This window comes from Grammomys surdaster, unplaced genomic scaffold (genome assembly GCF_004785775.1).
Source record: "Grammomys surdaster isolate TR1022 unplaced genomic scaffold, NIH_TR_1.0 126121, whole genome shotgun sequence".
Taxonomy (NCBI): domain Eukaryota; kingdom Metazoa; phylum Chordata; class Mammalia; order Rodentia; family Muridae; genus Grammomys; species Grammomys surdaster.
Window position 1 is genome coordinate 2,308,850 of NW_021620929.1, and position 25,192 is coordinate 2,334,041.

A 25,192-nucleotide genomic window follows, 5' to 3' on the forward strand; every position below is an offset into this window, starting at 1 on the left:
TTCCAGAGCATTTCCATGCCAGGCTCCTTCATGTTGTATCTGCCTCAAGGTTTACTTAGTTTTTACTTTAAAGAAGGGCTGGTCTGTGCACTGCCCTGCCCATTCTTTTCATTGCTTTTCTGTTTTGTAGAGCAAGGCTTAGATCACATAGCAGAAAACATTCTTTCCTACCTGGATGCCAGGTCTCTGTGTGCAGCAGAGCTGGTGTGTAAAGAATGGCAGCGAGTGATCTCAGAAGGGATGCTTTGGAAGAAGCTAATTGAGAGGATGGTGCGTACCGACCCTCTCTGGAAAGGACTCTCAGAAAGAAGAGGCTGGTAAGTATGGAGGCCTTGTTTGGAAAAAGTTTCCTCTGTGTACTGTCAGCTTGATTACTCAGGACAAATATTTGTGAATATGTCAGTCTATTTAAACAAGGAAGAAAAATGATAGGTTGAAGCTGTTAGAATTTCCCCTCTGTCATGGATTTGTTATTATAAAGTTTTTAATACCTCAAATGGGTGATACATTCATCTTTTTAAAGCTTTAAATTTATGCTTTTTCCCATCACAAAAAGGTAAGGAAAAAAAAAGTGAGAATTGGAGCTGGAGAGATCCCTCAGTGGCTAAGAACATGACTGTTCATTTAGAGGACCTCAGTTCAATTCCCAGCACCTACCTGGTAGCTTACAACATTCTGGCACTCCATTTCCAGAGGATCTGATGCCCTCTTCTGTCCTCCATGGGCACCAGGCATACATGTGGTGCACAGACATATTCTCAAGCAAAACCCTCATACATTAAATTTTTAAAGGAAAATACGAGAGTCTAGTAATGTTACTTATTTGTATTTTAATTGCTAGGGATTGAATCAGCTGCTCTGTCACTGAACTATTCCAGCAGCCCGAGTTATGTCTTTACTGTTTTTATTATTGCTCATGGGGAAGAATGGAAACACAGCACAGGGTTTTCTAGGGAAGCCTGTGAGCTTAAATGCAGTTTGATGTCCTGTGATGTTTGAGCAGTCTGGCTCAGTCAGCATAGAGAAAGTTACAGACAGGCACGAGGCTGGGAAGATGGAGGGAGGGTGAGGCTGCATGTTCGTGATGGGAGGACGTCTAATGTGTGTGCGATAAGACGTTTCACAAGCTTCATTAACACTTACTATTCATGTGGGTGCAGCATAAATAACAGAACACAACACGAGGAAGGCACAGTCCTAGGGAGGAAGGGCTGGGAGCAGCTAATGGGCATGAGGAATTTTGAAAAGGGATAGCAAGCTAATTGTTCTCCTAATTCTAGCTCTAGCAGGGAATTTTCGTTTTTCGTTGTAGATAGGAGACCATAAAAATGTATTTGATAGAAAAAGTGTAAAATCCAGTGTGAAGGTTCACAGCTTCAGAATGCCTATTGTAATTTTTAAGAGGTTCATTAAAATGTACAGACATTGTGACTGGTTCATTTCAGTGTGTCCTGTTTTTTATTTGCAAGTTTTTACTAATAAAATTTATAGGGGAAAAAAAGCTCTAAAATGAGAGGTTAATTATTTGTGTGACAGTACTCAGAAAACAGAAAACCAGCATCATGCCAGAACTAGATTGTCTCTACCATGGAAACTGCAGTTTGTTCCTTTTGAACTGTTAACACTCAGTGCAAGGAAAAGGCAGGAAACACGGGCTGTCCTTATAAGCATGCTTAAATAAAATCCCTTCTTTTATGTATAGAAATGTGACATCTGTTTGTTTTCATTTGCCAGGGATCAGTACCTGTTTAAAAACAGACCTACAGATGGGCCTCCCAACTCATTTTATAGATCACTATACCCAAAGATTATCCAGGACATAGAGGTAACTGTTTACTTAATTGTCTGACACCCTTGGGAGCTTGTTCTCAACTTTTTATATTGTTTTCAAAGTCCTTTTGTTCTTATCTCATGAACTAACATTTTTTAAAAGTTGAGTTTTGGAAATAAATGTCACAGTGTATAATCTATAACTGTTTTCAGAGCTGATCACGCCTTTTTATAGAAATACAGCTTTTCTAAAACACAAAATGCTTCTGTAAGGCTGCCAGTTAATTAAAACCTTAATCCAAGATAAACTATATTCTAATTTGATAAAATTTCCACAATCCAACGCCCAGGTTTTTAGGTAAACATACTTTTATATTTTGAGCCATCTCTTTGGAAGGCATGTGTGTATCTCCTCTTAAGTCATGCATGCATAGCTTTTCATAAAAATGTCTCAGGTTATTCTAAGCCATTATGAAGTGAGCTTTGTAAAGCAGGTTTGGGGCTGTTGTGAAGTTGAGTAGGACGTCAGTTTGCTGAGGGATGTTAACCACGTTTGCTGTGCTCTGATTCCCTTTGATTATTAAGCCCGTTCCCTTAAACCAGGATGGACACGCTCAGGTACTTCTTCATTAACTCTTCACGTATGCTCTTGCCTGTTCTTGCTTTTTCCCGTTTCCTCTTCAGAAAAGTTGAGCTTTCGCTGGCCAGCGCAGTGTCTCCCATAAAGTTTCCAAACTGTAAAGTAATCCTCTTCCCCAGGTGATGAACATAAAAGTTATCGTGCCAAAACTCGTTAATGGAGAAACATGTGCCTTTGTGGAGTTCATCCCCTGCCCCTTCTTAGGCAGATGTGAACTAATGGATCCATCCCATTAATGGTTCATCTGTGTGTGACCGGATATTATTTAAAAGAGGAAGCTCTTGTCTTGATTGTGTACTCTCTAAAACAACTTAAAAACTAACCTTTTAGGGAGGGATCAATAATTTTAAACCATTGCCACATAAAGTTTAAGAATTAATTGACCTCTTGTTCAAAACTTGGACTAATGTCCCACAGTGCTTAGTGGATGACAGCAGACTGTCGTTACAGGTTAGGGTTTGTGCATTTCAGGAGGGAAGGGGCTGCTCCAGGTCAGTGCACCAAGACATTGTGTATGCACATCTTAGAAATGTCCTTCTGTTCTTTGTCAGGGCTAACTGTTGAGAGACTCTCCTACTTTCCATGAGTGGTCTCAAGAAAGTATTCCTTCTGAGGGGATGTTGTTTAAAGCCGTCCGTTAATAAACAGGATCTTGGGAGAACCCTTATCAGATTGAGGTTTGGTGATGTAGATTATTTTATTTAGTCGTCATGACTACCATTATAATTGACAATATGACAGCACTTACCATAACCATTTCCTCAGGCTGAAAAAATACTTTAGAGCTAGCAAAGGAGGCAGATGTGACTGGAAATGGAGCCACGGGGAAACGCTGCTTGACACAAAACCTCGGCATCACGGTGGTCTTCCCAGGGGTTCTTAAAGTGTGGTTTGGGAAAACCACTGCCTGGCCGCAGAGTCTCCTCCAAATTTTTGTGGCTAAGTTTCTTAGTATGAGGGATGACGCTTATACTCCAGTGTCCTCCCTAATAGTAATAGTGACAGAAATGGTGTACCACTAATAGGACACTTACTTGTACCAGATACTTCGTTTAGTACTTTATAGCATACCTTCTTATTCGATAGTCTAGACACCCTGAAAAGTAGGTCAAGTGCACAGTGAAAATCTAAGAAACATGGGCTGACAAGGTAAACTGTTACCCTGGATCACAGTGAGTGGCACAGCCTTTAATCAGCCACACATTCTCACGGACACAGTATTGAGTGGTATAGTCCACAGCTGTCCACATACTCTAACAAACACAGTTAGTGAGTGGTAGAGCCCATGGCCAATCACATACTCTCTGGTCTTCATACAAGACCTTTGCAGTATGGATCAATGGTATCACTTCTGTGTTAACAGAGCGCCACCCTCTGTTTGAGGAGTGTGCTGTGTTCTGTCAGGGCAGGCATAAATGTGGAAGTTCTTCTCTCTGTGATCCATGTCTGTGAGGCACACAGATGAGCTTGTCTATAATGACTGCTGTGAAAAGTATTACCTACAGGGTGCAGTGATTGTCACCCCTATAGTCTGCCATGAACTGTGAGGGATTTACACAGATAATTACAATGATTTTCCAAGGTCTGTATCAAGCCATATCATATTGTGTCATATCATATCACAAAGAGAAACTGAGACTAAAAGAAGTTTTAGAATGTGCTACATAGAAGAGGTGGGCGTTTAGCTGAGGTCTGTCTAGCCTCGGGCTTTCAAGAAAGTAAAGGAAGTGAAGGAGAAAGGCATGTTTTATTCCTGTAGACTTGTCTTCCTCTGAATATGTGGAAACTCAGCACCTGAGTTCTGACTGTTCAGATGAGATCCCTTGGCCTTGCTTTAGTTCTGTTAGGGAAAAGGTAGCATTGAAAGGTTCTTAAGCCTGCCCGAAGATAAAGGCACACCAGAGTGTCCAGGTCTCCCCAGCCCGTGCACAGCTCCCACTCTCTTTCCCCGAGACTCCACAGATCGGCTCTTCCCTGATCCCAGCTTGCTGACTCCTGAAGTACATTGTTCTCAGCTTGGGCTATCATGAACAGAGAAGAGGTTCCTCTCCCAACTTTGTTTGCCTTCCACATCAAGCCACCAGAAATTGGCTGTATTTTAAGGAAAAATAGACAACCTGGTTTTGTGTGGCTAGCTCCTGCTGTTAAGAAAATGGGGAAGTGAGAATTGGAGTCTGTGGAGAATAGTTCACATTCTTCACTTTCTGCAAAGGTTTCTCTCTCCTGGGTGTTCTTGCCACACAGAGGGTTTTCAGGCCTCTAAATTGAAAAGGAACTCCTGGCAAACCTGAGGCGTGTCCCACCCAGAGGCAGCCACTCTCCCTTGATATCTAGAGTCCTTGGCAATACTGTTTTCAAGGCAGCTCACTGTCCACTCACCGCAGGGACTTGATTAAATGTAACTGACTCCCCAGGCTCTGTCCACCCACACTCCCAAATGCCTCTGCAGATGGAAGGCTGTTGCTCTTAGAAGCAAACTAATGTCCTGATGGAGGATTTTTCTTTTCTACTATTCCAGAATAGTGACTCTGTATGTTTACCGGGGAAGTGGCTTTGAGGCACTCTCCTTGGAGCTGGCCACGGGGAAAATGACGGTGTGTTGTATCACACCTTTTAATAAACCACATTTCATTCAGGGAAAGTGGAAAGCTTTTTTTGTGGTTTGCAAACTTGATATTAACATTGTCCCAACTAGAAAATGCTGAAACTTGCCCACCCACTCAGTTATGTTTAGGCTTCTAAAAATAATGTTATTCCTCTATACTCAGACATCTGTTTTCACTCTATTGCCAATTTAAATGCCGCTGTATACTCTGTATATCATGGCTACTTTCCCAGTGTTTTGAGATTTTGCGCAGGGTAAGGCGATTCTTACAAGTTCCCTACCATGTGAGCTCCTCCTCTGCAGTAGCTGTGCCACCTTATGACTCATGGGATGGCAGGTATTAGAGAGGGCACCTGTGTGTGATTGGCCTTGCCACCACTGCACTGGAGTAATAGCTGAGTTCCATGTGAAGGCTGAGCTCCTTGATGGTTCTTCTACGAAGTACAGGCTACCAGCAATAAATAGCAGCCAGTCCAATATAATTCGTATAATTTAAGGAGAGCCCTCCCTTTTTAATTACAGCCCACTGTTTTTGTTAGTGCACCCAATAGGTGGTGATGAGCACGTGTTTCTTCTTACACGGCCCCTTTGATAGTTGAGGGAGCAGGCCTTCTGACCTGCTTCAGAGAGGAGGCGGCTCCTGCTCAGCTGCACCACTGGCCAAGGCTGCCTGCCAGGCCTGAGGGCTGCTCCTGTGACACCTGCTTTAGAAGAACCGGAGTGAGAGCTGAGGTGGGCAGCCATGGTGGTAGTGTTCTTGGAGGCATAGTCATCAGCAAGTGCTGCCTTTGTGTGGGGGTGCCCTGGAGAACTAGAGACAGGCAGGCTCAGGAGTGCCCTTGGTGGCTGCATGGCTTTCTTGACACTTCCTATTGGTTCCAGTGAGCTATACTTACCTTGGATTCAAGAACCTAAAGATTTAAAAACTTGCCCTAAGTAGGGCCTTCCCAGTGTGACTCACCAAGAGTCTTCTGAACTTTTCCTTAAAATATAAAAATATCTTAGAAAGTTAGGAACCTTGTGACTATGGAGAAGCTCAGCCATACCCTGGTTTCCTTCTGACTGTAAGGCAAGTGGACTGCCTGGTGACACTCCTGTGAAGAAGCCCTGTCCTCTCACAGCTGACTGAGGCTCAGGAGTAAATGAGACAGCTCAGCTTTAATATTGACTCTTCTTTGCCCGGGTGTTTGAAGAACTGATTTGGCCGCCACAGGAGATGGAGACCATGTGGTGCTATTGTGGCTCCTCTTCCTCGTCTGTTCTCGGTGTTCTCAGTGTGTTAGGTGCAGTTAAAGGGTATGGCCAGCTCACCATTCTAGAAGATACCTTGACGGGAAGTGTATAAAAAATCCTCTCAGTTCCTCTATTTGAATGAAGAACATTGTTTCCCTTTCAGCTCCCATGTGATATAAATGTGCTTTCTCTGTTCTTCGGTACACAAAGTAAAGCCTACTTTAGATTCACACTACTGTAAAGCCCAAAGATACCTATATGATTTTAAAACGCTTGGTGTATAGTAAGGCATGCTATATAGTCAATGCTTTGTGTTCAAATGGAATCACACACTTTCTATCAATTCTTGTTCTTCCCAGTGGATGGCACCTGAACAGTATATCTGGCTCCCCAAGTCAGCAATTCAATGGAGCGTTTAGCTTGCTAAGATGGCCCAGTCATTATCCAAAAATACACTATTTCTCTAGATGTTTCTAAACAATGGGTTTTTTTAAATAGGCTATTATGCTCTAGATCCCTTTAAAAAAGTTGCCATAGAAATGAACTGATACCTGTCATGAGAGATGGTTATACAGTGGGGTGAATTAGTTTTCCTGGTTTTGACATTTATCAGCCACTAGAGACACTGCCTGGCCTAGGAAGTTCTGATGGTAGCAGGTGCACAGAAGAGCTTGTCTATACTGCTGTCTTCTCTAAGGGTTGGACATGTGCCATCCCATTTGTTGACTGTTCACTGTCCTGCTTGTTCAGTGCTAGCTCTCTGAGGACCCAGGTGTTCCCAGGGCCTGTGCTGAGCACAGAGGTCACAAATGACAGACACTTGCTCTTTAAATATACATGTATTGATATAGGTATTAATAGCTCCAACTCTCCATTTCTTTCTCTATAAAAATGAGAACGGTGGCTCTTACCTCAGCATTAGGTGATGAGTTGGCTAGAAATACAGCTGGTCCTCTCTATAGCTGTGGTTCCACAGACTCAGCTACCACAGCGGAAACGAATTAGAAACATTGCATTTGTACTAAACACGGACAAGATTTTTTTTCTCTCTCCTTTGGTTGTGATACCCTAAATATTTTAGCATCACAACTATTTATATTCAGCCAGGCATGGTGGCACACACCTTTAACCCTGGCACATGCGTGGCAGAAGCAGGTGGATCTCTTGAGTTCCAAGGCCAGCCTGGTTTACAGAGTGAGTTCCAGGACAGCCAGGGCTACACAGAGAAACCCTGTTTCAAAAAGAACAACAACATATCATACTTACTATTAAAGCTCATCTAGAAGTGATTTAAAGTATATATGAGGATATGCATAGTTATATGAAAATATACCATTTAATTAAATGAGGCAAGAAGATTGAGAGTTTAAAGCTAGCCTTGGTTCTACAGTGAGGAGTACCTTTAAAAAAAAAAGCAAATCACAAAACAAAGTAATTATGCTGTTTTACATAATTATGTTATTTTACAAAATCTGCACCATAGATTTTGGTACCTGTGCTGGATTGTAGAACACTTCCCTCTGAATGCCTAGAAACGACAGTGTATAAAGCATAGGACAGTGTTAGGGAGCGTTCGGAGAGTGTTAGCATTTTAGAGAGTTCAGGAGAATGCCATCCTCAGACTCTTGGCTTACTGGGTGCCAGAGGTCCTCTATTGTGAGTAGAGGCTGAGTTTACATTCTTCAGACAGCAAGCTCTTGAGCCTTAGCTACTCCAAGAACTTCTTTCAACCTGGACTCAAGAGTTGAGTGTAGACAGCTGTTCCTGTTGTCTACTGGTTTCAAAGGCTAAGAATCTAGACCAGCTAGTCTTAGTAGAGGCTTATGGGTTTTAATCTTGGATAGTCCCTCCTAGCTACTCCCGAGGCTGGGCCTTCTGGTGGACACACTCTACTTCCTTATTGAACTGGACCGTGGTCTCAGGCCAGAGAGCCTTCTTTTGGTGGCTTTCAGGCTCTGTAGCCAGAGTTTGTTTCATTTGTTTGACACAGACAGTACCCTAGATTGTTACTATATGTTTGTGTTCTCTGACTAAAAGCTAGGACTGTCCTTTGTACTGATGAATATATTCCTAGCTGATCAGAACTTGGAGTAACTTCTTGCTAATCAGTCACTACTCTTGTAGCTCTAAGCAGGTTAAACTGTTTCCTTATTTTAAAAAGGAAAACAATGAGAAACGGGATTATTGGCTTAATCTTTAACCAAGTAAATTTAATTCAGAGTCTAGGTGTCCCTCAGTATACCATGAGATTACATCTGCTAAATTCATGATAAGTTGAAAATAGTGTAGGTTGAAATGTATATAACGTACTTAACCTGCCGAGTAACCTACTTGAGAAGCACAGTGTAGATTCCAGGTGTGTTCCGCCTGTGCTCTAGTGGCAGATTGTGGCTTGCTACTGTTGTGCAGCATCCAATTGGCTATCAAGGGAAAGGATCAAAATTCAAAATACAGTTTCTGTTGAATATGTATAACTGTTTTTACATTTTAAGGTCAAAAAAAGGTAAAGCCTAACCATTAAAAGTGAGGGGGGGGGGGGCGGGGAAGAGAATGTGTGCTCAGGCAGGTGTGTAGGAAGGATCTTGATATGCATCTCAGGCAGGCCTTGAACTTGACATCTTGTGCCTCAGTTTCTAGGGATTTCAAATATTTGCCCTCACAATGGGCTTTACGCCTCCTTGGAATGCAGTATGCATCCTGTTGATCTTTTGCATATTTAATGATACTGGGAACATGCTAACAGCTCATTAAACAACACATGATGAGAGAGAATTGGACCCCCCTCCCCAGGGTTTCTCTCTTTTGTCCTGGCTGTCCAGCTCAGATCCCCCTGCCTTTACTGAGAGTAAAGGCATGTACGACCACCAGGCAAAGTCAGTCCTTCTTTCCTTTCTTCTTTCCTTCCTTCCTTCCTTTTTTAAATTCTTACTTACAGTGATTTCAGTCTGGCAGGAGCTTAAAACTGACAATGCAGTTCTCTATGGAATTGGCAATGTCTTGTCTTTTCAGTGATCAGGCAATTCTTCAGTTAGTGCTTAGTAATAGGACAGTCTTTTGCCAGGTATTTTAATTGGCATTAGGGAGTGACTCAGTGAGTTACTGTCTATTTGTATTTTGGGGGCAAGTGATGTTCTTTAAACATACTGAATTCTGTCTAGGCCGTTTCAAATCTAACCCAGAGCTCACTGGAAATCCCATGACACCTGCCAGGTAGGTAGGGAGGGTTTAAGAAGAAACATTGTTGCCTAGTGTTTTATTAGGAAAACACCAGACACATGGTCTCTGGTGTTCTGCTTCTGGAAGCAACACCAGATTGTTAAACCTCGAGGAACAGTTGGCTCACGAACCCTACCTCTTGCCTCCTTCCTCCAGACCATAGAATCCAACTGGCGGTGTGGCCGACACAACTTGCAGAGGATCCAGTGCCGCTCTGAAAATAGTAAGGGTGTCTACTGCTTGCAGTATGATGATGACAAAATTATCAGTGGCCTCCGGGACAACTCTATCAAGGTGAGTTACTGACCTGTGTATTATTGTAGAGTGATGCTCAGGGGTAAGGTGCTGGGGTGTGGCAGTCTCAGCATTAGCAGCTCTCGTGGTTCAGAAGAAACCAGAACCCGGTCTCCCGCGGGGGGGGGGCGGCGTTCATCTCACTTGTCCCTGAGCGTATTCTTATTTGGTCCTCTCTGTTTATGATATCCCTTCAGATTCACTTGTCCTGTTCCCTCAGGCCATCGTTGCGCCCAGGAATCTAGTGGTCTTCCCCCACATTTCAAGTGTGCATGTGTATGTGTAAACTCTAGCATTTCCTATTAGTGTAACCATATAACATGTGACAGATTTTAGAGCTGACTTCTGATATCCAGTACAGATGCATTCAACCTCACTCTCCTGCTGTGTGCAGCAGTAATTCATTACTTGGTGTGAAATAGCATTCCATGTGATTGGGTGCATCATAGTGTGCTAATCCATTCAGTTCTCAGTGATGTGCATGCTGCCTGTGGCTGCTCAGGATTGTGAATGGAGCCTCTAGCAATGCATGTGTGCAAAGTTTTTGTCAGAAGTTGGATTGCTACCTTGTATGGTAAAATGATCTTGGGTTTAGGGATGACGTAGATATAATACTAGACTATGGTCTGTGAAGGAAGAATTGATGGGGTGGGCTTCAGTAGTCTGACAATTTTCTGCTCTGAGAGAAAATACAGGCTTCAGACTGACAGGATATATACATGCAAAAGACACATCTGATGAGGGAGTCCTAGCCAAAGTGTGCAGAAACTATAAAAACTCAACAATAAGGAAAGAAAACACATTTTAAAAACAGGAAGAGACCTTAATAGATACAGTTCCAAAGAACGTGTCTAGCCAGCAGCGCAGCATTTGCAAAGATGGCCATGTTGTCAGCCTTCATGGAAGGGGAAGCAGCAGTGAGAAGCATTGCATTCCATAGTGTGGCAGACTGCAGTGCTGGGTGAAGGCGTGGAGTCCAGCAGAGCCCGCACCCGTTGCTTGTCGAAGTGTAAAATGGTTCAGCTACTTTGGAAGGCAGCTCGGCAGTTTCTTAGTAAACACTCTTATCATATATGTTCCAGTTGAAAACTCAGTCCACCCCAAAACCTGCACACATTTGCAGCAGCTTTATTCCTACGTGGCAGGCCTTGGGAACGAGCAGGGATCCTGCAGTGGGGTATGGATAAGCTGCGCACGTCCAGGTAGTGGGATAATTTCAGCATTGGAAAGAATTTGCTTAACAAGCCATAGAAAGACGTGGAGAGCTTTAAGTAAGTATTTCTGAGTTAAAGGACAGAGTGGACAAGGCTGCCCGATGGAGGATTCAGTGTGTGCTGCACTGGAGGTAAAACTCTGAAGACCAGTAAAGGGAAGGAAGAACTCAGGCTGGGAAAGGAGCCGCCGCTGCTGCTGCTCTGCTTCCTTCCTTTCCAGAAACGAGGACCGTGTGTCACCACACAGCGTGTCTGCTTCACTTCTTTAGTGCTTCGTTTAACTTTGTATTAAAGCATTTTCCTACTAAGGACTCTTGGTACTTTGTTCTATATTTTTAAAGTTTTGAAGCTATAAGGAGTATGCATTTTTAAACGATCCCCATAGAGGCTGTCACATTATTTACCTGAGAGTAAAATGCCCTTCCCAGATTTTATTAAAACCCCCCTTTCTCAACCTGCTGATTGAATGAGCACAGTGGCTAAGGGCTGCTTACACCGTAAGGAAAGCTGTGTGACTATTCTGCATGCTGGTAGCTGTTGCCCCATTTCGTCTCCTGCTTGAGACTCATCCTATTTCCTACACCGTGTGTGTTTCTTTGATGACTCAGTGCAGGATGCATGGGAATCTCTGTGAGTGTGTGCACTAAATTACTGCTGTGCTTGATCTTGTCTCAATAGATCTGGGATAAAAGCAGCCTGGAATGTTTGAAAGTGCTAACAGGACACACAGGCTCTGTCCTCTGCCTCCAGTACGATGAACGAGTCATTGTAACTGGTTCTTCAGACTCCACAGTGAGGTGAGTGCTCTGGCTTCGTGCTCTGATCTTAAAGACAAAGTCCTGAGGAGACAGGGATGCATACCCTCTTCAGAGATTTGTATACACATACATACCTACATGCATGTACACATGCAGCTCTACACATATTTTTAACTTACTATGTCTCCAGATTCTTTTTGATGGAGTCATGCTAAGCAGATAGAGCAGAAGGCTGAGTTTTAGATGTATCCTGTTCCTCTTGCCATGTTCTATAGAGATGTCGGTATCTCTCCTGTATAATCACACTGCCTTTTGTTAACTTCCCTCCTGTTCTTAGGAGCCTGCCAACAAAGCAGAGGGGAAGAAGTCTGCTGTTGGTGAAGTGTGAAGGGTGGGGAACTGAGAGAATCAGGCTGTGTGCAGACCCTTGGAAAGTGAGCTCTGAGAGTCAGAGATGAGCCATTGTGATTACAGACATCTGCTTGAGTTCTTTGAGGCATTGTCTTCATCTTTGTACCTTAGAAAACTAAGATGTTAATTTCCTGGGAGTCACACCAGTGCATTTTGAGCTCTGAGTTTAGGTAACCCGTGACTGTATTTATAGGCATTGCAATGGTGGAGGCTTTAGTTTTTAGTTGTCAACCCAGGGCAGAGTGGAGAAGACATTGAGAAGGGAGCTGTGACTGGTAGTTGGGTATCAAAGATAAAAAGGGAACGTCACTGAGATATGCTCCTATACACCTTCCCATGCCTAATAGGCTTGCAGGCAGGGTGACCAAGGCCAACAGAGAAAAGGGCATCGTATTGCAAAATCTGGCTGGACTGAGGGGACTACAGGGAATGAGGAGAGGAAAGGAGCGAGTCTTGTCTCAGAGATGATTGCTCATCCCAGGCACACTAAGGAGAGAGGATAGTTGTTGATTCTACCCCTGGGTTCTCTGATGTCCCCTTTTGGTTACTTCTCTCATGTCACACTGTCAGACTCTAGTCAACCTTGCCCACAGCACAGTGGCTGCCCATGCCCTGGCTTGGCCTTTAGGCTACTGCTTCTGCCTTAGGTCACTCACTGCTCAGTCTTCTGGTCTGTGACAGAGCATCATTAAGGATGTTGGGGCTTTTTCTAGAGATGCTACACCTGTGCACCCAATGTCTCAGGTATCAGACAGAAAGTGCTTTGGTAAAATACCACAGCTTAATTTACAGATATAAGCAGCAGATTTCTCAACATGAAGACAGCTCTGCATTAATTACTTAGAGTGTGAGATAAACCTGTGCATAGCCAGATTTAACTTCCTCTTAAATGTATCTTAGATTTATCAGCATTAAGAAGGCTGCTGCTAGGGTTCTGCTGGCAGCGCACACCTGGTCCAGCAAGAATGACATGAGCCCACATGTCACCTTTCCCTGGCCCTCACTCTCACAGTTTTCTGATCTCTTCCAGAGTCTGGGATGTGAACACTGGTGAAGTTCTCAACACACTCATCCATCACAATGAGGCTGTACTGCACTTACGCTTCAGCAATGGACTGATGGTGACTTGTTCCAAGGACCGTTCCATCGCTGTGTGGGACATGGCTTCTGCCACCGATATCACTCTACGCCGTGTCCTTGTTGGCCACCGTGCTGCTGTCAATGTTGTAGACTTTGATGATAAGTACATCGTGTCTGCCTCTGGAGACAGGACCATTAAAGTGAGTGTATCTGCAGTCTTCAGCCTGACTGTTCCCATCCCTATACAGCAGAGAAAAGGCAGAGGTGGCTTATGCTAAGTGGCAGGGTCTATTCTTTATGTATTCACATGAGACCTTCCCATTCCACATGCTTCTGGAGCCACAGGCAAGGCAAGAAAAAGCCATTAGTCCCAATAGAGAACAGTTTCTAATTTCATGAGATGCCATGGCTCGTCGCCCTGAGTGTGCTGTGTGTGAGGAGCTTTACCGGTCATCTCACACTGCTACCCCACAAGCTTTTCTAGGGCGGATGTCTCTGTCTCACAAACATGGCTCAAACTAGTCATGTGGAGCTTAGATTTGGTTTATTGACTTCTGAGAGCTTGCTATTATGGTTAGATGCTGGAGAAAGAAGGATGAACAAGACATGTCCCTGCCTTCAAGAAGTTCATTTGGGCAGATGGAAGGCAAACATGTGACCAGCAATTGTAGACTAAGATAACCCACAGGGTGTAAGAAATTCAGTTCTGATTCCCATATCTATGTTAACTTATTTTGTTTGTATGTGCACGCATGCATGTGCGCACACACATTTGTTTCTTTTTTTTTGTTTTGTTTTTTTGTTTTTTTTTTTTTTTTTTGTTTTTGTTTTTTCGAGGCAGGGTTTCTCTGTGTAGTCCTGGCTGTCCTGGAACTCACTCTGTAGACCAGGCTGGCCTCGAACTCAGAAATCCGCCTGCCTCTGCCTCCCAAGTGCTGGGATTAAAGGCGTGCGCCACCACCGCCCGGCATACACATTTGTTTCTTAATTAAATTGATTCTGTGACAATTTCACATTGTCCATGCTGATCACATTCACCAGCTCTCCTGTCTCCACATGTTCCTGGTGTTCAGCGTTCTACTCCTGTCTCTGAATTTGCCTGTTCTAGACATGTCATGTAAACAGAACTGTGCTATGTGGCCCTTTGTGTCTGGCTTTCTCATTTAGCACAGATCAATGCTTTGCTGCTTCTGGTGGCCAAATCCATCTTCACTCTGACCAGATCATACTTTATTTTCTCCTTCTGTGCTGATGGACTGTTGCTGGTTCCTTTTTCTGGCAGTCATGAATAATGTTGCTATTAAACACTCACCCATTCATTTTTGCACATTTATTTAATTCTCTTAAATTGACTAACATCGCAGGAAACTGCAAATGGTTTTCCAGATTGCTGTCCCATGTTATGGTCCTGCCACCATGAGGCTTTGTGCTAGCTTTAAGGATTTCTAATGGTTAGCACTGGACAGCTCTGTTCCCTAATAACTCACCCTACAAATCATGGGCTGTGTTACATGAACCGTAGGTGTCTGGAAGCTGAACAAATGGATTTTGTGTGCATTAACTCAGCCACATGACAGCAGTCAGCACAAGAGCAGCCCTGACAGTCAGGAACACTTGATTAGAAGTCACCTCTGTGGGGAGATTGCTCCACATGGCACCTGTCCACCCTCGGCACTGTCTTGTTTTGAGCTCTAGCTGTCCTGGGCTGCAGGAGGATCTGGCGAATTGCTTTTACTGTACGGTGGCTAGTGGTGCTTGCTTGCTTGCTTGCTTGTTGGTCTCTGTAGCTGCTCTGGATGGATACTCTGGATACGTGTATCTTAAGCCCACTTAAAACTTAGTTTTATTTTTCTGGTTGAGTTGTAACATTTTTAAAAAACATTGTTTATACACTATGGAGATGAGCCCCTTAATCAGATAAATGGTTTTTCTTTCATTCTTTTACTTTGTTGATGTCATCCTTGGGAGTGCAAAAACCTCTGATTTTGATGACATCCAGTTTATGAATTTATTTTTTGTGTTGTATGTCCTGTCATTGTGATACCTAAGAAACCATTGCCTAATGCTCGAGGTTTACAACTGCTTTGTTCTTCCCCCTGTATAATTTCAGCTCTTCCACTTAGATCTTTGATCCTTAAATTTTCATATATGGCATGAGTTTGGGGCATAGAAATGCCTGCTCATTCTGCTGAGTTGCAAATGCTGCAGTCATTGTCACTCTGGGACTGTGTGTGTCCTTCTGTGGCTCACCGTGTAGTAAGTGTGCCTGGGCACATCAGCATCTTACAGATGGACTCACAAAAGGAGATGTTTAAATCATGTATGGAATATTAGGAGTCACATGGCAAAATAAATGGTGCTATTCAAGAAGCTAGTGGGAAGTGGGAGATGCGGACAGTGAGGATTTTGTATGTCAGGCACATGAAGTGTGACATGTGAGCAGGCACGAAAACATAGCCACAGACTCTTTCCTCCACAGAAAGAAAGGCCTGAACCTTTGTGAAGATCTCAAACTTTAGACTTCTTAACTCCCCTGAATTTTACTCCAGCCTTATCACCCACAGCCAGGAAGACTCACACTGGCCAACTTGTGTTCAGCCTATCATTAGCTGAGAAGAGAGTTTGTGGCTGGACATTTGGGGTGATTCCTATGTGTCTCCCTACTCTGTAGCCACACTGTCTGTTGAATGCTGGGATCACAGGGTACACGTCCCTGCCAGCTCTCTCTGAAGGTGTTGTCCTAATTGCACTACTGCCTTTCTTTCTGCAGGTGTGGAGCACGAGCACCTGTGAGTTCGTTCGTACTCTGAATGGGCATAAGCGAGGTATCGCCTGTCTGCAGTACCGGGACCGGCTTGTTGTTAGTGGATCATCAGATAATACCATCCGGTGCGTAGAAATTGGTTTATTCTTACCAAAACCATTGTAGAAAACAAAAACAAAAAGTCTCTCACTCCCGAATCAGAATGCATAGGAGTTTACACCCTGTGAATCAGGCAAAGGAGAAGACTTGATATGGCCAGTGGCTTTGTGTTCCCAAGGCCTACTCCTTAGGAACCAAATAACCCTGGGACCTAGCGCACCCGAGTCATTACTGAGCCTGATCAGGATCGGAAGACCACCACGACGGAGTCCCTGGCTGGCCATGTGTGATCTCCCTGCCCTCCCTTGCTGTTTTTCTCCTTTCCTGCCTCCAGTCCACATCTCCTTCAGAAAAGCTTTTCCGAGGCCATTCAGCTCTGTGGATTATCAGCTAGACACCAGGAGAATTCCCAGGGTCTAAGCATAATTGAAATGTTTTTGTTGATGATTTGATTTAAATAGAAAATGACTTTTAGCCAGGCAGTGGTGGCGCACGCCTTTAATCCCAGCACTTGGGAGGAGGCAGAGGCAGGCGGATTTCTGAGTTCAAGGCCAGCCTGGTCTACAGAGTGAGTTCCAGGACAGCCAGGGCTACACAGAGAAACCCTGTCTCGAAAAAACCAAAAAAAGAAAAGAAAAAAAAAAAAAAGAAAATGACTTTTAGAGGTTTCAAATTGTATAAAACAAAATATAACAGAAAGTGAGGTTTCTGCCTAAATTAGTCTAAAAGCACTAGTGTTAGATTTAACAGTTTGTTTGAGCTATGAGATGGGACTATAGGACCCAAGGAGAATGGAAAGTCTTACCTGCACAGAACTTGAGGAGAGGTGAGTCTCATGCAAGAATATGTTTCACAGTGACTCTGCTTCTTGTTCAAGGTTATGGGATATTGAATGTGGTGCCTGTTTAAGAGTCTTAGAGGGGCACGAAGAATTGGTCCGGTGCATCCGTTTTGATAACAAGAGGATTGTCAGTGGCGCCTATGATGGGTATGTGCTTTATCTGCATGGGCATGGTTGTGGTCTTGGAGAACACAGTTGCTGTGTGTTAATCAGCAGTGTGAATGCAGAACTGAGTGTGAGAAAGAGCCGTCATACCCATGGGTCGGGTGAGGATGCTCAGATCCAGGAAGATGAAGTAAAGCTTTCCTCAGTCATGTTGTAGCCAGGCACTTGAAGTCTAGCTTGTGCTGTAACCATTAACAGAAATATAAAAAGTAGGACCTGCAAGATGGCTCATTGGTGAAGGTGCTTGCTGCACAAGCCTGGCACAAGCCTCATTCCAGAAGAGTTGTTCTCAGACCTGCACACACACACACACACACGCACACGTGCACACACATATACTGCACATACACACACATAGACACACACATACAGACACACACATACATAGATTAAGCTATAGGGAATTCCATTCTTTCCCTTAATTATAAATAAACCAGGAAATTCCCTTCCCCGTGAACTCCTCTTTTCTCCTTTGTTCTCAGTGACAGATGGAAGCTAGAAGTTCCAGTCCTGCCTTACATGTGCTTGCTCAGCGGGCCATCAGTGTGCTAAACATTTTTTCATTTGGAGAAAGGCAACCTGGGACTCTCATACTCAGTCCCCCAAATATTGAATTTTGTAACATAGAAAATGAATTTAGGTAACCCTAAGTCTTCAGCCTGTTCGTCTCCTCAGCAGTAATAATCCCTTTAAGGTTTTAGGAATTCTGAGAGGGTTCAGGTTCTTTTCCTAAAATCAAATACTCCAAGTTCAAAAACTTAAAAACACCAGCATGTTGCCCATTGGGTTTGTATGTAGACCTTTCAAGTGCGCTGTTTTGTCATGAATATGTCCACAGGGTAGAAAATGTTAACTCTTTTACTAATTTCAGTCTCCTTTTTCCTTGTAGGAAGATTAAAGTCTGGGACTTGCAGGCTGCTCTTGACCCTCGGGCCCCAGCAAGCACATTGTGCCTGCGCACCTTGGTGGTATGTGATTTGTTGGGGTGGGGAGGGTGCCCAGGAAAGCTTGTATCTTGTACCACACTTTCAGAGAGTCATAGGTAATTTTGGGCAGCCAGAGCACAGTATATTTACACTACTGCAGGGGCCTCTGTAGTGAGCAGGCACCCTCATGATTGCGCTACATTTCTCCTGTAGCCTTAGGGGTGTCTGTAGTGAACGCTAGTGTTATGTTTTCTAACTGCACAGTGGTGGATAGTTAAGGTCGAGTTTCCCCTTCAGTCTCTATTATATGGACTCCTTGGCACATAGAAACACTTTAATTTTTAAAATTTATTTTAATTTAATAAATAACTATTGTTAAAGAGAATAGTGTGATACTTTGGTCTATAATATACAGTATAGAAAAAGTGTCGATTAATTAATGAATTGTCAATTTTCATTTCTTTGATAGAAGTATTAAAAATCCGTTTTTTAAACAAAGTATGGTAGTTCAGACCTGTAACCTCAGCTCTCGGGACAGAGGCAGGAGGATTAGGAGTCTAAGGTCATTCTTGGCTACATCGTGAGTTCGAGGCCATAAGACCTTGTCTACATAAACTTCTAACAATCGTTGAAATATTCAACACTATGCATTTTACTGTGGTGACTCTGCAGTGCAGTGGATGATTGGCAGGGAGTCCTGCAGTCTAGGTGAACCTTTGGATTCGGCCCACCTTTCTCCTCCCAGTCAGCCTCTGCACCCTTCTTTTTGCTTCATTTCTGTGAGATTCCAGTCTGTGGGATCAGTGTCTTTTGTGTCTGCTTTAGTGCACTTATGCTGATGACGTCCAGGTGATTGATTGTCCATGTCAGTGTAATGGCACAATATCTTGTTGCTTTAAGACCAAATAAATACTTTTATTTTGATATGTGAATCTTTTTGAATGTTACCAAAGCTGTTGATTTATAATACTGTGGCTGCTTCTGTTGGATTTTTTTTTTTTCTTTGAGAAGACATCTGAAAACAGTGATAGGCTTTTCTTGAAAATTTTCAGCAATTTTGTTTCGTTTTAGAAAATTATCATTTATGCCGGGCGGTGGTGGCGCACGCCTTTAATCCCAGCCCTTGGGAGGCAGAGACAGGCGGATTTCTGAGCTCGAGGCCAGCCTAGTCTACAGAGTGAGTTCCAGGACAGCCAGGGCTACACAGAGAAATCCTATCTTGAAAAACCAAAAAAACAATTATCTTTAGGGCCACGCTGGTGACACTCACCTTTAATCTCACTCGGCCCCTGAGAGGCAGAGGCAGGTGGATCTTTTGAGTATGAGGTCAGCCTAGTCTGCAGAGTGAGTTCTAGGACAGCCAGGGCTGCACAGATAATCCTGCCTGAAAAGGTAAAATAAATATATATCTATTTATTTATTTTAGCTTTATATGTATGAATAGTTTGCCTACTTGTGTATATGGTCACCTTGTGTTAGCCTGTTGGATCCACTGGAACTAGAGTTCTGGATGGTTGTGAGCCACCATGTGGGTGCTGGGAATTGAACCTGGGTCCTTTTGCAAGACTAACAAGTACTCTTAACTACTGAGCATGCTCTCTAGGCCTAGCAGTTGTATTTGTATTTCCTGTCTTCCTGCATTGACTAGAGCAGGCAGAACTGTAAGGGCCATTCTTACTTTTACCATGAATTTTGATGTCTGCTGTGATTTAACATAGATGTTCTTGGTCATCTTTTTAAAAAATTTTATAGGGGGCTGGAGAGTTGGCTCAGCAGTTTGGAGCACCGACTCCTCTTCAGAGATCCTGAGTTCAATTCCCAGCAATCACGTGGTGGCTCACAATCATCTGTAATGGGATTCAATGCTCTCTTCTGATGTGTCTGAAGACAGCTACAGTGTACTCATATACATAAAATAAATCTTTAAAAAATTTTTATAGCAACTCTGCCCCTCAGAATTGGGTTTTACAGTATATCCTGAGTAGTTATTAACTCTGATGGCCTCTGTTTTTCTTTTGTGACATATTACTAGGCCATGATGTAGGACATAATGTTTAATTTAAAAGAGGAAAACATAGAAGGCATTTGTTCTCAGAGAAAGGATGCAGCTCAGTGCCTGGGAGGCCATGCAGAGGCTCTGAGAAGTGCTGACTTCCCAACCTGAGCTAAGTCCCAGCTCTGGTGGTGGGATTGTAAAGTTGTCCTTACTACGTGTTAACCAAGCTACTCTTCTGTAGGAACACTCTGGACGTGTGTTTCGGCTGCAGTTTGACGAGTTTCAGATCATCAGCAGCTCCCACGATGACACTATTTTGATTTGGGATTTCTTAAATGTGCCTCCCAGTGCCCAGAATGAGACCCGCTCTCCCTCCAGAACCTACACCTATATCTCCAGATAGCAGCCTGTACTTTGGCCCAATCTGGTGAGTGTGCTCAAACCCCAGCCCCACCTGGGCTCTAAAAGAGAGCTTTTCAAGACCTTGCTTCTGGGCTTTACCTTCCCTCTGGGAATTAGGAGACTGAGGTTTCTTAGTGGTATGAGTGACTCCTTCTACCAGACCTAACAGGTAAGGTCTCTATAGGCTCCCGACAGAGCTGCACATCGTGGGCTCTCATGTCATCATTGACAGGTAATGATGGCTATGGTAGCTGTTTTTAAAAAAAACTAGTTACTTGCCAGGCGGTGATGGCACACGCCTTTAATCCTAGCACTTGGAAGGCAGAGGTGGGCGGATTTCTGAGTTTGAGGAGAGCCAGGGCTACACAGAGAAACCCTGTCTTGAAAAATCTCAAAAAAACTAGTTACTTAAACACCAGGATAGTTTTTCAGGTTTGATTTTGGAGTGCAGAAATCAACTTTTTTACCTGGTCTTTCGGATCTGTGGCAGACAGACAGATGCATGTACATGTCCATGCATGCATACACACAGGACAATCCAAATTCTTCCCATCACCACAGTCCACTCTGCATTGCCGTCCCCACAAGGAACAGTTAATTATGCTGTGCACCTTGAAAGCCATTCTTCATGTTGAGTGAGGGGTGACAGGTGTGTTGGAAGGTAAATCCTTGGCTCTAGTTCCAGAGCCGTCATTGCTGTTGGGGACAGAATGTTTTGCTTACCTAGATGCTCAGTTTAGGAGAGAAGCCCGACTTGCCCACCTCCCAGGCCCGCATGCCTACTGGGAACAGTACTCCCACCTGGAAGGGTTGCCAGAGGCCTTTGGATTCTGCACACATCCCATTTTGTCCACTTCATGACCACTTAGAGATTCGTGGTTAAATTCTCTTCATTAAAAAGCATGACTTAATTCTTCGTAGCTTTTGTTAGGTACATTGTAGTTTATTAAAGACTGAAAGAAGAAGCTAGGCGGCACTGGCACACACCTTTAGTCTGTTTCAGGTATTTTGAGTCTAGGTTCTGAGTCCATAAATGACTCTCAAGTCTACCTTGCTCAGGCTTATCACACTGTAGCCAAGTGTCGGAGCTGACCCACTGCCTGCTTTGTTTCTCTACCACTACAAGCCAGAAACAGTGCTTACACTTGAAACACTTGAAAAATATCAAAAAAAAAGGCATGCCATATAAAAAATCTGTGATACTAAAATTCCAACCTCCATACAAGGTGGGCTGGTGCCACCTGCTGTGTGTGTGTGGCGGGGGTGAGGGGCATCAGCAGCTCTCCTCTCCTGGTCTTCCATTGTTCACACTGTCTCTGCCTACAGTCATCTCCCTCACTACTTTCTCTTGTAAGGCCAGTGGTCACTGAGTAATGTCTTCAGAGCCCACGACTCTAGAGCCTTACAGAGGCAGAGCTCCTCACCAGGCAGAGTCAGAAAAGCCCGAGGGGCACAGGGAAGGGGTGGAGGAGAAGGTCTGACACCCTACCCCACCCCTGTCTTCTCCTGCCTTTTTGAGCCTGCCCTCTGCGTCCCTCCCATGTCCTGCCTAGTTAAGTAATGCCCTTCTCCTTTCTTCGTCAGGGTTTCCTGGTCTGAACTACTGGCTACATGGCTATCCATGCCTAAGGGAGTTCGTTCACAGCTGAGGTTTGGGGCTGGACTTGGTTCCAGATGCTGGGTAGACACAGAGCAGCCCCACCCCTCAAGCCCTGACATTTCTCACTGCGCCCCAACTCTACTTGGAGAAGGACTCCTTAGCTCACCACTGCAAGTAGAGCAGCAGCTCCTGCCCCGCCCTTCAGTGAAGACCCCAGAGCTTCCGATGCACGTGTTTCCGTGAAGGACACACAGCAAGGACCGTCAGGAGAAGCCCTGCTTCTAATTTACATTGTCGCTTTGCGCCTTGGTTTGGTACTAAAAGCAGCCTTGCATTCTTGGTGAAATGCTTGCTGGGTGCCAAACGACTACCCAGAGTCTTCAGGGCTTTCCTCTCCAGCAGCAGCTTCTCCTTAGACTGTCAGTCACAGTCACCGTCAGCTCTGGCGTGCATAGGAATGTGTCGGACAATGGGCAGATCTGGATTACCTTAGTATTTTTGGATTATACTTTCTTTCTGTTTGTTTCTGTTAATTTAAAGAATAAGCAGGCTATATTACCTCTGCATAGGTAATATAGCTATTTTCTTTTATTAACCGTTCTTTGTTCCCCTCTCATCTTCTGATATTTGGTAGAATAACACCTTTATCTGAGTGCTTGCCTCCTAATTTAAAATACTGTATCCGCATGTAGATATAATGTACATAACAGTTCAAGCTCAAGGTTGCTGGCCGGCCCCCTGCACCTGAGACACTACTGTGGAGAATGTCACACCTGACTCCAGGGTTGCTGTGCTGGCCTAGACCTTCCTTCAGTATTCACTTGGGTTTAGTTGTCACTGTCTTTGTGTGTGCTGTGTGTGTTTTCAGACGGAACTTGAGAAGTTTCCCATGTTTATTTGTTGTGTGGCATCTGCAGTGGGCAGGTATCTTCATAGTCTCCACACCACTGTTCTTTTTCCTCATGAGTACCCCGAGAGCTAGTGCTCACCTCCTTGGGGTGACCATTGGCTTCTCTGAGATGGGGCTGGCGGCTCCGTGGCCAGGGCTCCTGGCTCTGGGCTCCCTGCACTCTGATGGGGTTTTGGGGGCTGCTGAGTCAGAGCCTGTGGAGCAGCCCAGCTGTTGAGAGCCCACACTGGAGACGAGGCACTCCTGCCTCAGGCCCTGTCAGCTTTGCTGTCACTCCTCACTGTGGTTCTCCAAGTTCCCGAATGAGAGTGGCACCCAGGCAGGACATTGGTGACATGATTTCCTCTTTCCAGATTAGGTTTTGATTTCCCCTTGCCATTGTTTTCAAAGATCAAGGAATGTTAGTACGGTTTTAAAGGACCAACCATCCCCTCCCTATGAATGAAGCCTCTTCCCATGGAAGCACACTCTAGGAGAGCCGGCTCCGGGCTCCGCTTGTCCTGGCATTGTGAGTGCATTGTGAGTGCAGTGGGGTCAGTGTGTAGTGCAAGTGTTTACTGGGTTGGCTTTCCTTTTAGTTTTTTTAAATTTTCTAGTTTAGTTTGTTTGTTTTCCTGATAAATCATTCTCACATGCTTCCATGTTTGTTTCTGAGAGGTGGGGGCTCAAATGTATAGAAAGTATAGGCCCCGTCCATAAGGGGGTGCGAACACACCACCTCACAGCTTATCACCCCGTCCATAAGGGGGTGCGAACACACCTCACAGCTTATCACCCATTCGATAGGCTCGCCCAGGAGGGGGGGGAGGGGAGGAGGGGAGTTCTGCACAATTGGACTTTTCTGTTGTTTTTGCATGTTTAATATAGAAGTTCCTGTCGATCCTTGGGAGGTCACAGCCTTCAGATATGCACACGACCTTTGAATTGTGCCTACTAATTATAGCAGGGGTCTTGGGTACCCAAGGAATTCCAATTTCTGGGATTACAATAGTAATTCCCAGTGCACTCTGGACTTTATTTTGCTAACTGTAATTGAGCAACTGTAAATTACTGCTATATTAATGTGTTAAAGCACTGGGGTAGTCTAATTCTAACTGGTAATTAATTATGTTTGCCAATTATCTGTTTGAAATAAATATGTGTCTGAACAGCTATTGAAACTGTTAAATTGTACAGATATTATCATGACGGCTTTGTACTGTGGAATGTGCTTAATAAAAACAAAAGTTTGACCTTTGTCCAATAAATTGCTAAGTAATGACAATAAATCAAGATGAGTATTATGCAGTACACCTGACCTGGCTTCATGGCGATTGTTACTTCAGCTACTAATTCAAGCCAATACTCTAAATAAAGTGTTGCAGTACTCCGCTGTTCTGTCACATTTTTCAGAAAAGCAGTTTTGTCGCACCAAGAATTAAGTGATATACCATTAAAGGTGGATTTTCAAATTCATCTATAAGGTAAAGCTGAGGGCGGGGCTTCTGGCCTGTGGATTCTTCACTTTCAGTTTTCCCAGAAAGCTTCAAGAACGGAGGGAGGGCTCAGGTGAGCATGATTACTTCATGAGTTCTGCATGATGGGAAAGTGGTCCCCCGTGCTGCAAGAGAGAGGATACCTCCTCTTGAGGTGGAGCTGCAAGTCTCATGAAAACATGTGACAGGGATTTGGATAAGAAAATCAGTTTACTCTGAAAAAAAAAAAAAAAAAAAGAAAATCAGTTTACAATCTTAAGAGTGGAGTGCAGCTCCCCTGCTCCCCCCTCCCCTGCCCACCTCCCTGTGTCTGCTGGGTACCAGTCCACACTAACACTGCAGAGCTAAGCTGGATCACACCCCTTTTCTGGTGATTATTCCATGTCGTTCTTGTTTACTGGTTCAGTGTATGGTTATAAGGATATGCCATTTTGCCAATTGAGGTGAGAGTGCAGATTAGCTTGTTTCTTGTGTATCAGTTCTTCACCAGTCTTTCCCAAACATGGACTGTTCAGTACAGTAAGGGGTCTGGGGGTGGGGAGGGGAGGGGCACTAGTCTTTAGGAACAATAAGAGACGTACTGCTAGTAGTGTGGCCCAGAGGGAACAATGGCAGCTTGCATCCTGTGCTGGATAGTTTCATGTCAGCTTGACACATGATAGAGTCATTGGAGAGGAGGGAACCACAATTAAGAAAATACCTCCATAAGATCAGGCTGTTGGCAAACCTATAGGGCATTTCCTTAATTACTGATTGATGGGGGGGGGTGCAGGTCCAGTCAACTGTATGTGGT

At 44.1% G+C, this 25,192-nt stretch overlaps 1 protein-coding gene across 4 annotated transcripts in view; it reads left to right on the forward strand.

The window, feature by feature from the left end:
• Fbxw11 (F-box and WD repeat domain containing 11) overlaps window positions 1-24,295 on the forward strand; it is a 98,264-nt gene extending 73,969 nt beyond the window's left edge. For all 4 annotated transcript variants that reach the window (XM_028756494.1, XM_028756492.1, XM_028756493.1 and 1 more), the window contains 10 exons: window positions 131-317; window positions 1,735-1,825; window positions 9,621-9,758; window positions 11,651-11,769; window positions 13,172-13,421; window positions 15,992-16,110; window positions 16,962-17,072; window positions 17,980-18,058; window positions 20,254-20,439; window positions 21,999-24,295. In XM_028756494.1, coding sequence (XP_028612327.1) covers window positions 131-317; window positions 1,735-1,825; window positions 9,621-9,758; window positions 11,651-11,769; window positions 13,172-13,421; window positions 15,992-16,110; window positions 16,962-17,072; window positions 17,980-18,058; window positions 20,254-20,415 — 1,256 coding nt within the window. In that variant the 3' untranslated portion in view covers window positions 20,416-20,439; window positions 21,999-24,295. The remainder of the gene's footprint in view (window positions 1-130; window positions 318-1,734; window positions 1,826-9,620; window positions 9,759-11,650; window positions 11,770-13,171; window positions 13,422-15,991; window positions 16,111-16,961; window positions 17,073-17,979; window positions 18,059-20,253; window positions 20,440-21,998) is intronic.
• The last annotated feature ends 897 nt before the right edge of the window (window positions 24,296-25,192 follow it).